The sequence below is a fragment of the Salvelinus sp. IW2-2015 genome, unplaced genomic scaffold (genome assembly GCF_002910315.2).
Source record: "Salvelinus sp. IW2-2015 unplaced genomic scaffold, ASM291031v2 Un_scaffold1127, whole genome shotgun sequence".
NCBI lineage: Eukaryota > Metazoa > Chordata > Actinopteri > Salmoniformes > Salmonidae > Salvelinus > Salvelinus sp. IW2-2015.
This window is the reverse complement of record NW_019942741.1, coordinates 207,480-220,853: the sequence shown is the minus strand read 5'-3', so window position 1 is coordinate 220,853 and position 13,374 is coordinate 207,480. Positions and strand designations below refer to the sequence as shown.

The 13,374-nt window shown below is 44.6% G+C and overlaps 1 protein-coding gene across 1 annotated transcript in view; it reads left to right on the top strand.

Moving 5' to 3' along the window:
• The window catches only part of LOC112069827 (semaphorin-3D-like), a 151,742-nt gene that overhangs the window by 109,102 nt on the left and 29,266 nt on the right, over positions 1-13,374 (top strand). Inside the window, exons 7-12 of the mRNA XM_070438709.1 lie at positions 323-507; positions 4,638-4,752; positions 5,393-5,462; positions 6,266-6,410; positions 10,942-11,195; positions 13,263-13,277. Coding sequence (XP_070294810.1) covers positions 323-507; positions 4,638-4,752; positions 5,393-5,462; positions 6,266-6,410; positions 10,942-11,195; positions 13,263-13,277 — 784 coding nt within the window. The remainder of the gene's footprint in view (positions 1-322; positions 508-4,637; positions 4,753-5,392; positions 5,463-6,265; positions 6,411-10,941; positions 11,196-13,262; positions 13,278-13,374) is intronic.

The following is a 13,374-nucleotide window of genomic DNA, read 5'->3' as shown; positions in this document are numbered from 1 at the left end:
GACATCCTCTGAAACACACACCAGTGGGGAAACGGAATCATTGAAATGGAGATCGTCGAAACAGAGAATTGTCGAAACGGAGATCGTCGAAAACAGAGATCGTCGAAACAGAGATCATGGAAACGGAGATCATGGAAACGAAGATAATTGAAACGGAGATCGTCGAAACAGAGATCATGGGAAACGGAGATCATGGAAACGAAGATAAAATTGAAACAGATCGTCGAACAGATATCATGGAAACAGAGATCATCGAAACGGAGATCATCGAAACGGAGATCGTTGAAACGGAGTATCGTTGAAACGGAGATCATCGAAACAGAGATCATCGAAACGGAGATCGTCGAAACGGAGGTCGTCGAAACGGAGGGCGTCGAAACGGAGGTCGTCGAAACGGAGATCGTCGAAACGGAGATCGTCGAAACAGAGATCATTGAAACAGAGATCATTGAAAAAACTAAGGCCTTATTAGGCAAACATAATATGTATACTCCTTTCAAGGTTATGGTACCAGTAGCATTGTAATTCTACTGAAATGTTGGCAATCAAAATTAGCCAACGTTAAACCTTGCAGCTAAACAGAGTGCACTCATTTGTTGGTACATTAAACTTCAAACTCAGCCGGGCAGTATGTAAATTAAAAACATACCTAGCTCGTCAAATTGTGTGTCCAGTCCAGCATGGTCCTGGTACAGAACACACCAGGACGGCCCTTTGAGGAACGTACTCCACGGTTAATCAGACTCCTTTTCCCTCCAACGTCATTCTAGATGGGACACACAGAGAGATCGGACATGAAACCAACATCTAACATTGCTTTTAGTCTCACTAATATCAGTCAAATCAGACATTGTAGGCTCTGCTTTACTGTAGCGACTATCACGTAGGATCTGCAGTTACTATAGGATATATTACTGTAGGATCTATTACTGTAGGCTCTGCTGTACTATAGGAATCTAATTACTGTAGGATCTATAACTTAGTATCTATTACTTAGGATCTATAACTAGGATCTTAAACTGTAGGATCTAGTACTGTAGAGGATCTATTACTGTAGGATATATTACTGTAGGATCTATTACTGTATGGATCTAATAACTGTAGGATCTATTACGGTAGGATATGGTTACTGTAGGATCTATAACTGTAGGAGTCTATTACTGTAGGATATATAACCTGTAGGATATATTACTGTAGGCTCTGCTGTTACTGTAGATATATTACTGTAGGATCTATTACTGTAGGATATATTACTATAGATCTATTACTGTAGGATATTACTGTAGGATATGTTACGTAGGATCTATTACTGTAGGATATGTTACTGTAGGATCTATTACTGTAGGATCTATTACTGTAGGGATCTTCCGTTAAGCCCTTTGTGATAATATTGTAGCGAATTCAGGGGTAGCCCCAACCGTTACGGCCAAGGAGGTCTGAAAACTCTTGACGAGGTCGCTAGGTGTTGGGACAAATTCCCTACAGTATATATCTGTCTCCATATCCGGGATATATACAGTAGTCCGAACAGTGACTTAATCCAGCGACTGTCACAGCCAACACCTCAACTGGTTACGACAAGAGGTCTGAAACCTCTAGATGAGGTGGCTCGGTGTTGAGCTAAAGTTACTACAGTAGCTGTTTCTGCATATCGTATATCATCCCCTCACCTTGCAGACGCGGTGCCACTCTGTTGTAAACCCTCTTGTCGGCCACTGGCTGGACTCTACAGCTGTCTCCTTGAAGAAGATATAGACTTTGTCATCGTCCACAAAATACATGCGTGCGTGTCTGGGATAGAGAAGGAAACCCACAAACCTCGGCTCTGCTGGAGTGAAAGCAAAGGGTATCAGATGAGGACTTAACTTCTACTCATAATTCACTGCAAGTCTTGGAGATTTTCTCAGATGCGTATATTAGTGTTGTTTGCTGCTGTAATAGAGGGGAAAGTAGTATAGCTGTCTGTCTCACCATTGAAGCCAGTGGTCCTGGTACGCCTCAGTTCGTATATACGGTGTTGTTTGCTGCTGTGAATAGAGGAACCGTAGTATAGCGTCGTTTGTCTCACATTGAGCCAGTGTCCTGGTAGGCCGCAGTGCGTATATAGTGCTGGTTGTCTGCTGTGAATAGAGGACGTAGTATAGCTGTCTGTCTCACCATTCAGTCCAGTGGTGCCTGTACGCCTCGATTCGTATATAGTGTGTTGTTTGCTGCTGTGAATAGAGGAAGACGTAGTAATAGCTGGTTGTCTCACGCATTGATGCCAGTGGTCCTGGTAAGGCCTGCAGTGGCGTATATGTGGTTGTTTGCTGCTGGTAAATAGAGGACGTAAGTATAGCTGTCTGTCTCACCATTGAGCCAGTGTCTGGTAGGCCTCCAGTTGTATTAGTGTTGTTTGCTGCTGGTGGAATTAGAGAACGTAGTGATAGCTGTCGTCTCACCATTAGCCAGTGTCTCCTGGTAGGCCTCAGTTCTATATAGTGTTGTGTTGCTGCTGGTGATAATAGAGGAACGTAGTATAGCGTCTGGTCTCGACCGATTGAGCCAGTGGGTCCTGGGTAGGCGGCTCAGTGCGTAATATAGTGTTGTTCTTGCTCTTGTGAATAGAGGGAACGTAGTATAGCTGTCCTGTTCCACGCATTGAGGCAGGACATCCTGGTAGGCGGCAGTGCGGTAATTAGTGTTGTTTGCTGCTGTGAATGATGAGGAACGTAGTATAGCGGTCTGGTCTCCACCATTGAGGCCAGGGTTGTCCTGGTGGCAGTCTCATTGTGCGTATATAGTGGGTTTTTGCTGCTGTAAATAGAGGAACACGTAGGTATAGGCTGTCTGTCTCACCATTAGAAGCCAGGGTCTGGTAAGTTGGGATCCTCATTGTGCGCTATAGTAGTGTTGTGTGGTGCTGAAATGAGAAGCTAGTATAGGATGACGTACTAGTGTCTGTCGTCAGACCAGTTGAGGCCAGTAGCCTGGTAGGTTGTCTCAGTGCGTATATAGTGCTGTTGCGGCTAGTGAATAGAGGAACGCTAGTATGGAGCTGTGCTTCTCCTACCATTGACCCAGTGGTTCCTGGTAGGGGCCTTCAGTTGCGTATATAGGTGTTGGTTGCGTGCTGTAAATAGAGAACGTAGTATATCGCTGTCTGTCTCACCATTGAGGCCCCCCCCCTGTTCCTCGTGGTATTCCGGGTCTTGTAGTGGCCTCAGTGCGTATATAGTGTGGTTGCTGCTGTTTTAAATAGAGACGAACGAGTATATAGGGCTGTCTCCACCATTGATCCAGTGTCCTGGTAGCCTCAGTTGTATATAGTGTTGTTTGCGGGGGTGATTGCCTGTAAATAGAGGAACGTAGTAGAGCGTCTGTCTCACCAGTGAGCAAGTGGTCCTGGTAGGCCTCAGTGCGTTATATAGTGTGTTGCTGCTGAAATAGAGGAACGTAGTATAGCTGTGTCCTCACCATGACCAGTGGTCCTGGTAGCCTCATTCGCTAATAGTGCTGGTTGCGGCTGTAAATAGGAGGGAACGTAGTATAGCGTGTCGTCTTCAGCCATTGAGCCATGTCCGGTAGGCCTCAGTGCGTATATATGTTGGTGCTGCGTGATAGAGAACGTAGTATAAGCTGTTTGATCTCACCATTGACCATTGGTCCTGTAGGCCTCAGTGCGTATATATGTGTTGGTTGCTGCTGTGAATAGAGAAAAATGAACCTATTATAAAGCTGTTTGTCTCACCATGACCAGTGTCTGTAGCCTCAGTTCTATATGAGTGTTGGTTGCGCTGTGAATAGAGGACGAAATATAGCTTGTTGTGCCCCATGAAATCCACTGAGTCCCGCATACAAATCCCATCTAGAGTTGAGATGGGGAAGGTTAACGTTAAGAAAACACAAATACATAAACCCAAAAAAAAAAACGTCCTCTGCCTGTCAAACGGCGTTTAATTTCAGCAAACTTAACATGTTAAAATATTTGTATGAACATAACAAGAATTCAATATCATAAACTGAACAAGTTCCACAGAATGCCTGACAAAACAGAAATTGAATAATGTGTCCCGAACAAAGGGGGGGTCCAAAATCAAAAATAACAGTCAGTATTGGTGTGCCACCAGCTGCATTAAAGTAGCGCAGTGCATCTCCTCCTCATGGACCTGCACACTTACATTACACTTTACATTTAATCATTTAGCAGACGTCTTATCCAGAGCGGACTTACAAATTGGTGCCATTCACCTATGATATCCAGTGCGAACCAATAGGGCATCTAACTCTTTTAAGGGGGGGGGGGGGGTTTAGAAAGGATACTTGATATAGATCCTACAGTAATAGATCCTACAGTAACATATCCTACAGTAATAGATCCTACAGTAATAGATCCTACAGTTATAGATCCTACAGTTATAGATCCTACAGTAATAGATACTACAGTTATAGATCCTACAGTAATAGATCCTATAGTAACAGCAGAGCCTACAGTAATAGATCCTACAGTAATATATCCTATAGTAACTGCAGATCCTACAGTAATAGATCCTACAGTAACAGCAGAGCCTACAATGTCTGATTTGACTGATATTAGTGAGACTAAAAGCAATGTAGATGTTGGTTTCATGTCCGATCTCCTCTGTGTGTCCCATTAGAATGACGTTGGAGGGAAAAGGAGTCTGATTAACCGTTGGAGTACGTTCCTCAAGGCCCGTCTGGTGTGTTCTGTACCAGGACCTGCTGGACTGGACACACAATTTGACGAGCTAGGTATGTTTTTAATTTACATACTGCCCGGCTGAGTTGAAGTTTAATGTACCAACAAATGAGTGCACTCTGTTTAGCTGCAAGGTTTAACGTTCTAATTTTGATTGCCAACATTTCAGTAGAATTACCAATGCCTACTGGTACCATAACCTTGAAAGGAGTATACATCATTATGTTTGCCTAATAAGGCCTTAGTTTTTTCAATGATCTCTGTTTCAATGATCTCTGTTTCGACGATCTCCGTTTCGACGATCTCCGTTTCGACGACCTCCGTTTCGACGACCTCCGTTTCGACGACCTCCGTTTCGACGATCTCCGTTTCGATGATCTCTGTTTCGATGATCTCCGTTTCAACGATCTCCGTTTCAACGATCTCCGTTTCGATGATCTCCGTTTCGATGATCTCTGTTTCCATGATATCTGTTTCGACGATCTCCGTTTCAATTATCTTCGTTTCCATGATCTCCGTTTCCATGATCTCTGTTTCGACGATCTCCGTTTCAATTATCTTCGTTTCCATGATCTCCGTTTCCATGATCTCTGTTTCGACGATCTCTGTTTCGACGATCTCCGTTTCGACAATCTCTGTTTCGACGATCTCCATTTCAATGATCTCCGTTTCCCCACTGTGTGTGTGTTTCAGAGGATGTCTTCATGCTGGAGACCAAAGACTCCCAGAACCCCATCATCTATGGAGTGTTCTCCACCTCCAGGTGAGTTTGGGCTTTTAAACCCAACAAAACACGACGACAGTATGATTAAAAATTACAGAATATGGTCGGATAAGACAAATGTGTTAAATTATTTGATAACTGAATATTTGGTCTGAATAGAAAAGTACACTCAGAACCAGCTTTTCATCTTCTCGGTGAGAAACACCCGAAAAAGACAATATAAAGTTGAGAGGATGTTAAAGGGATGTTTTCCTCTTCCTACACGTGTACACTCCCACCACCCCGTACGTGCACACTCCTTCCCAGTGCTGCAGTGACCCCCAGGGGTCAGGGGTTACACAGGGGTCAGGGTTGTAGAGGCTCGGCTGGTTGTGTTATTGTAACCCACCGGATCCACGTTAACGCTCACTTCCCTTCTCCACCCTCCTCTCCTCTCTCTTTTCCACCCTCCACCCTCCTCTCTCTCTCTTCTCTCTTCTCCACCCTCCTCTCCTCTCTCTTCTCCACCCTCCTCTCCTCTCTCTTCTCTCTTCTCCACCCTCCTCTCCTCTCTCTTCTCTCTTCTCCACCCTCCTCTCCTCTCTCTTCTCTCTTCTCCACCCTCCTCTCCTCTCTCTTCTCTCTTCTCCACCCTCCTCTCCTCTCTCTCCTCCACCCTCCTTTCTCTCTCTTCTCCACCCTCCTCTCTCTTTCTTCTCTCTTCTCCACCCTCTTTCTTCTCCACCCTCCTCTCCTCTCTCTTCTCTCTTCTCTACCCTTCTCTCTCTCTCTCTCTTCCCCACTCTCCTCTCCCTCTCTCTCTCTCCCGCTCTCTTCTCCACTCGCTCTCTTCTCTCCCTTAGTTCTGTATTCAGAGGGTCAGCAGTGTGTGTCTACTCCATGGCCTCTATCAGGGCAGCCTTCAACGGTCCGTTCGCCCATAAGGAAGGGCCCGACTACCGCTGGGTGGAGTACAAGGGGAGGATCCCATATCCACGACCTGGCACTGTGAGTTATCAGTAGGGACTGTCTGAGGGTTTGTTTAAGGAAGTGACAGACAGACGGACGGACAGACGGACAGATAGGGAAGCAGTGTCAAACAGACAGGAAGATAGACAGACAGACAGAAAGTCCTGTGTGTCTCAGTTGGTAGAGTATGGCGTTTGCAACAGCAGGATCATGGATTTAATTTCCACTGGTGTCACCAAAAAATGTATGCACCTAAGTCGCTTTGAATAAAAATGTAAACAGCTTATGTACAGTATTTATTAAAATGATAAACAGACAGATTGCTAGCCAGGCAGGCAGTCAGACAGACAGGCAACATGTGTTGATTAAAATAAGATGATAAAGCTGTTGGGAGCTAACTGCTGGCAGGTTGTCTTAACACCTCGGCTATGAGTTCTCCTGGGAAAGCTGTAACTTGTCAGCCAAAGACTTCAGGGGAATGTTTAATATGTTTTAGTGCTCTGTCTGAAGTGGCATGCCGAGCTGTTATTATAGTCCCCCCCATCCCCCCGTTAGAGAACACTACAGGCAGGGGAGTGGCTCCTTGAATGTGCTAGATTACCACACACACACACACATAGTTCCTTGAATGTGGTTGATTATCGCTAGGGTCAGGGATGTCAGTGTTTTGTGGTTACATGATTAAAACTGACGTGAAACTCGCTTCACATCATCCGGTTTAGTTACAACTCCTGATTAGAGTCACTGAACAGATTCACATCATCCGGTTTAGTTACAACTCCTGATTAGAGTCACTGAAGATTCACATCATCCGGTTTAGTTACAACTCCTGATTAGAGTCACTGAACAGATTCACATCATCCGGTTTAGTTACAACTCCTGATTAGAGTCACTGAACAGCCCACCGTGATATAGAGTAACAGCAGCCACATTTAAAAGGAAATAAACATAGTCCAATTGAGGTGGTTGAATTTTTTTTTAACTAGGCAAGTCAGGGGCCTCCCGGGTGGCGCAGTGGTCTAAGCCACTGCATTGCAGTGTTAGCTGTGCCACCAGAGATTCTGGGTTCGAGCCCAGGCTCTGTCGCAGCCGGCCGCGACCGAGAGTATGGTACTCATGCTTGTCATATCCAGCACTAAGGCCTACACTCTCTACATCAGTATAATGCTTTCAGTATGATAGGTGGGAAATGACATCATCTCTGATAACTTAAAGACCCAATGCTGTCAAAAACGTGTTTTTTCTGTGTTTTATATACGTTGACTGAGTGAACAAAGCATTAGGAACACGTTCCACAGCGATGCTGGCCAATGTTAACTCCAATGCTTCCCACAGTTGTGTTGAGTTTGCTGGATGTCCTTTGGGCGGGGGGACCATTCTTGGGGGAAACCCAGCAGCGTTGCAGTTCTTGACACAAACCGGTGCACCTGGTACCTACTACCATACCCTGTCCAAAGGCACTTAAATATTTTGTCTTGCTCCTTCACCCTCTGAATGGCACACATACACAATCCATGTCTCAATTGGCTTAAAAATCATTCTCTAACCTGTCTCCTCCCCTTCAACTACACTGATTGAAGTGGATTTGACAGGTGACATCAATAAGGGATCGTAGCTTTCACCTGGTCAGTCTGTCATGGAAAGATCAGGTGTTCCTAATATGCTGTACACTCCGTGTATTTTTCCACACTATGAGGTTGGAATAATACTGTGAAAATTAGATAAAGAGCCGTTGGAAAAGACTGCCTGAAATCTGTTGTCGTGGGAGTTTTGGCCTTCCCTAGTGACATCACCATGGGGTAAATTATACGTAACAAAAATATAAACGCAACATGTAAAGTGTTGGTCCCATGTTTCATGAGCTGAAATAAAATATCCTCGAAATGTTCCATAGTGTAACGATCGTCCTGGGAAGAAGGAGTGGACCAAAACGCAGCGTGGGAAGTGTTCATGTTAATTTAATAAACTGAACACTGAAATAACAAAAACACCAAAGAGAGTAAACGAAACAGTTCTGTCTGGTACAGACACCAAGACAGAAAACAACTACCCACAAAACACAGGTGGGAAAAGGCTACCTAAGTATGGTTCTCAATCAGAAATACAAAGATAGACAGCTGCCTCTGATTGAGAACCACACCCGGCCAAACACATAGAAATAGACAACATAGAACAAAACATAGAATGCCCACCCCAACTCACGCCCTGACCAACCAAAATAGAGACAAAAAGGCTCTCTAAGGTCAGGGCGTGACACATAAGCACAAAAAGCTGAATTTTCTCAAATATCGTGCACAAATGTGTTTACATCCCTGTTAGTGAGCATTTCTCCTTTGCCAAGATAATCCATCCACCTGACAGGTGTGGCATATCAAGAAGCTGATTAAACAGCATGATCGTTACACAGCTGCACCTTGTGCTGGGGGACAATCAAATGCCACTCTAAAATGTGCAGTTTTGTCACACAACACAATGTCACAGACGTTTCAAGATTTAAGGGAGCGTGCACTTGGCACGCTGACTGCAGGAATGTCCACCAGAGCTGTTGCCAGAGAATTCATTGTTCATTTCTCTACCATAAGCCGTCTCCAACGTCGTTTTAGAGAATTTGGCAGTACATCCAACCGGCCTCACATCCGCAAACCACGTGTAACCACGCCAGCCCAGGACCTCCACATCCGGCTTCTTCACCTGCGGGATCGTCTGAGATCAGTCACCCAGACAGCTGATGAAACTGAGGAGTATTTCTGTTTCTAATAAAAACCCTTTAGTGGGGAAAACTAATTTTGATTGCCCTGGCTCCCCAGTGGGTGGGCCTATGCCCTCCCAGGCCCACTCATGGCTGAGCCCCTGCCCAGTCATGTGATAGCCATAGATTAGGGCCTAATTAATTAATTAAAATTGACTGGTTTCCTTATATGAACTGTAACTCAGTAAAATCGTTGACATTATTGCATGTTGTGTTTTATATTTTTGTTTAGTATAGTTAATAGACCAAGTGGTAGAGTGTTTATTTTGATTGGCGATTTTCTTTTGCATTTATCAGAGTCCCATCAGGAAGCCTGATTTCAGATGTGAATATGTAAACAAGAGTATTAGGGAAATCGTTATGCAAAGGCACAGAATGTAAACGTTTAAATATAACTATTGTATTAATCTGAATATTCACAATACTCATATTATTGTGCGCATACTCCGTTCCGGTGTTGTACCGAATATCTCCCCCTGCCAGAATCCCCCCCGTCGCGTTCTTCATTGCTGATAGTTGAGATTTCTGCTCTTCCCTCCGTTGTCAGTTTAGCCTACACTTCCCTGATCTTAGTAGCAGAAAGCATTTTTGTCTGCAGTTTTCGGTTTGGCTATTTGTTTCAAGTGTATGTGGCGGTTCTAGCTTGTATGGCGCCCTGGGCGAACCCCCCCTCAGTGTCCGCCCCCGGCAAGATGCAGCCCCGGGCGGCCCCCACCCCTACCTTTATGTTTAAATATAACACACATACATTAATTATTCATTATGATTTTAGCCTATTCTGACATTAAGTTTGTTTTATAGAAAGTATTTCACTCTGATGTGTGCCACAGAAAGTATTTGACTTGCCATAAAATTAAGGAAATTAGAAGGGTGGATTCTGTCAGGGGGGAAGATTTCCGGCACAACACCGGCCGTGTTCCTATTGGTCAGTCGCCGGGATCTGCTCGTAACACCAGCCACTCTATACGATAAAGGCTCAACATGTCTGACACTGCTTGAACTTTGCCGGAACCTACTACCGCACGTAGTGGTACTTTATTAAACGATTTACACCCTGTCACACTGAACGAGCCAAGATGTCCGACAATCATTAACGACCTAAGACTTAAGACCATGAGGTGGACATTTTGTCTAGGACGGCAAAATTGAGGCATAAAACGGCTAAAATCGTTGTTCACTTCTGTTACTTCCCCATGCCTTGCATGCCTGTCATGTAGTTTTGATCAAACGTTCAAAAAAAGGCAACAGACAATTTAACATCACGCTTGCATAGTTAAAGCGGCAATCAGCAGTTGAAACAATAACAAAGCCTCTTTCCCACCTCTTTTTTCGGGACAAAGCTGAGGGATGGGGCTGGAGAAATGTAACCACTATCAAATTCATAGACAGAGCTTTTTGACCATGGACTGACCATAAAATAAACATTTTAATTTAAAGGGATACTTCGGGATTTTGGCAATGAAGCCCTTTATCTTCTTCCTCAGAGTCAGATGAACTCACGGATCCAATGTGTATGTCTCTGCATCCAGTATGAAGGAAGTTAGAGTTAGTTTTGCGAACCAATGCTAATGTTTGTCTATGGAGATTGCACGGCTGTGTGCTCGATTTTTATACACCTGTCAGCAACGGGTGTAGCTGAAATAGCCGAATCCACTAATTTGAAGGGGTGTCCACATACTTTTGTATATATAGTGTATCATTAATTACTAAGTTTAAAAAAAAAATGGATGTAGAAACTGCAATTTGCCCTTTTAATAAATTATATCACATGGTCTAAATAAAATAACAACTTGTGATGTGTTCTGTATGTCCTCTCCCTAGTGTCCCAGTGTGACCTACGACCCCCTCCACAAGTCTACGCGTGACTTCCCTGATGACGTAGTGAGTTTCATGAGGGGTCATCATCTGATGTGGGAACCCATCCTACCCGTCACCCGCCGCCCGGTCTTTACCCTTGTCAACGTATCCTACACCCTACGAAAGTTGGTGGTGGATAGGGTGGACGCTGTGGATGGCCAGTATGATGTACTACACCTGGGCACAGGTAAGAGAGTAATACTTATAGTATATAGTATGTACCTATCAGTAAGAGAGTGGGTCAATGTGCCCTGCACCCTACGCAGGGTAGTAAACGTGCCCTACACCCTACAAAGCATGGTAGTGGAAAGAGTGGATGCCGAGGATGGACAGTATGATGTCCTCTATCTAGGAACACATACCATTACAGTATAATGTCCTCTATCTAGGGACAGATACCATTACAGTATAATGTCCTCTATCTAGGGACAGATACCAACGTGTAAGAGAATGTCTTGTGGAGTTGTTCATGGGTTGCCTTGACACCGAACAACACAACTTCACTACAAGAGAGACTCAGTCTCTCCAGGCTACATTCTACCGCAGTTACTAGGTAACCCTGTTACTAGGTAACCCTGGATCAACCAGAGCCACTGGCAATAAAGAGTAAGAGGAATCTATTGAGAAACCTATTAAACAGCCCTTATATCAGTAGGGGGAATCTAGTAAGGATTTATAGAGGCACACGAAGGGCACGAGAAGCTGTTATACTGTCTCACTGACACACACACACACACTGTCTGTCTGTCTGTCTGTCTGTCTGTCTGTCTGTCTGTCTGTCTGTCTGTCTGTCTGTCTGTCTGTCTGTCTGTCTGTCTGTCTGTCTGTCTGTCTGTCTGTCCTGTCTGTCTGTCTGTCTGTCTGCTCGTCTGTCTGTCTGTCTGTCTTTACATTGAAGTCGGAAGTTTAACATACACTTAGGTTGGAGTCATTAAATCGTTTTTTCAACCACTCCACACATTTTCTGTTAACAACTATAGTCGGTTAGGACATCTACTTTGTGCATGACACAAGTATTTCCCCAGCAATTGTTTACAGACAGATTATTTCACTTATAATTCACTGTATCACAATTCCAGTGGGTCAGAAGTTTACATACAGTAAGTTGACTGTGCCTTTAAACAGCTTGGAAAGTTCCAGAAAATAATGTCATGGCTTTAGAAGCTTCTGATAGGCTAATTGACATCATTTAAGTCAATTGGAGGTGTACCTGTGGATGTATTTCAAGGCCTACCATCAAACTCAGTGCCTCTTTGCTTGACATCATGTGATTCAGTGAATTATAAGTAAAATCATCTGTCTGTAAACAATTGTTGGAAAAATGACTTGTGTCATGCACAAAGTAGATGTCCTAACCGACTTGCCAAAACTATAGTTTGTTAACAAGACATTTGTGGAGTGGTTTAAAAACAAGTTTTAATGACTCCTACCTAAGTGTATGTAAACTTGCGACTTCAACATACAGTTGAAGTCGGAAGTTTACATACACTTTATCCAAATACATTTAAACTCAGTGTTTCACAATTCCTGACATTTAATCCTAATAAAAATTCCCTGTCTTAGGTCAGTTAGGATCACCACTTTATTTTAAGAATGCGAAATGTCAGAATTTGTGGAGTGGTTGAAAAACAAGTTTTAATGACTCCAATCTAAGTGTATGTAAACTTCTGACTTCAACTGTAGATATAATACGCTGACACTGCCAGGCCCCTTCACCCAGGCTTGGTCACCTCTAACAGCAGGTAGCTATGTCAGCACAGAGTAGAGAGACATGTGTTTGCCGAGGGGTGTCTGTCTTAAAATGATTCACTTCAGAAGGGTAGAGTTCAAGGGGCAAGCGCACTCACACACACAAACGCAAGCATGGACGAGGGCACATGCACAAACACTCACCACACACACGCTCGCTCACACAGTACACACACACACACACACACACACACACACACGCACGCAAAAGCGGGGACTGTGAAGCATCGCAAACATAGGCTTCACTGGAGGCAGAGCTGGCACAACCCGTCCTGGCTGGATGCTCACCCTAGTCCGGCAACTGCGGGGCGCTGGCACAGGACGTACTGGGCTGTGAAGGCGCACCGGAGACACCGTGCGCAGAGCCGGCGCAGGATATCCTGGGCCGAAGAAACGCACCGGAGACCAGGAGCGCTGAGCCGACACAATCGGTCCTGGCTGAATGCCCACTCTAGCACGGCAAATGCGGGGAGCTGGCACAGAGCGCACCGGGCTGTGGATGCGTACCGGTAGACACAGTACGTGTAACCGCAAAGCATGAAGGGTCACACGCTCCTCAAAGCGACTGTCTTGCTCCAGACTCCAACCCCTCCAAACTCTTTCGTCCCTCTCCACTGCCAACCACTCCTCGCTCAAACGGTCCAAGAA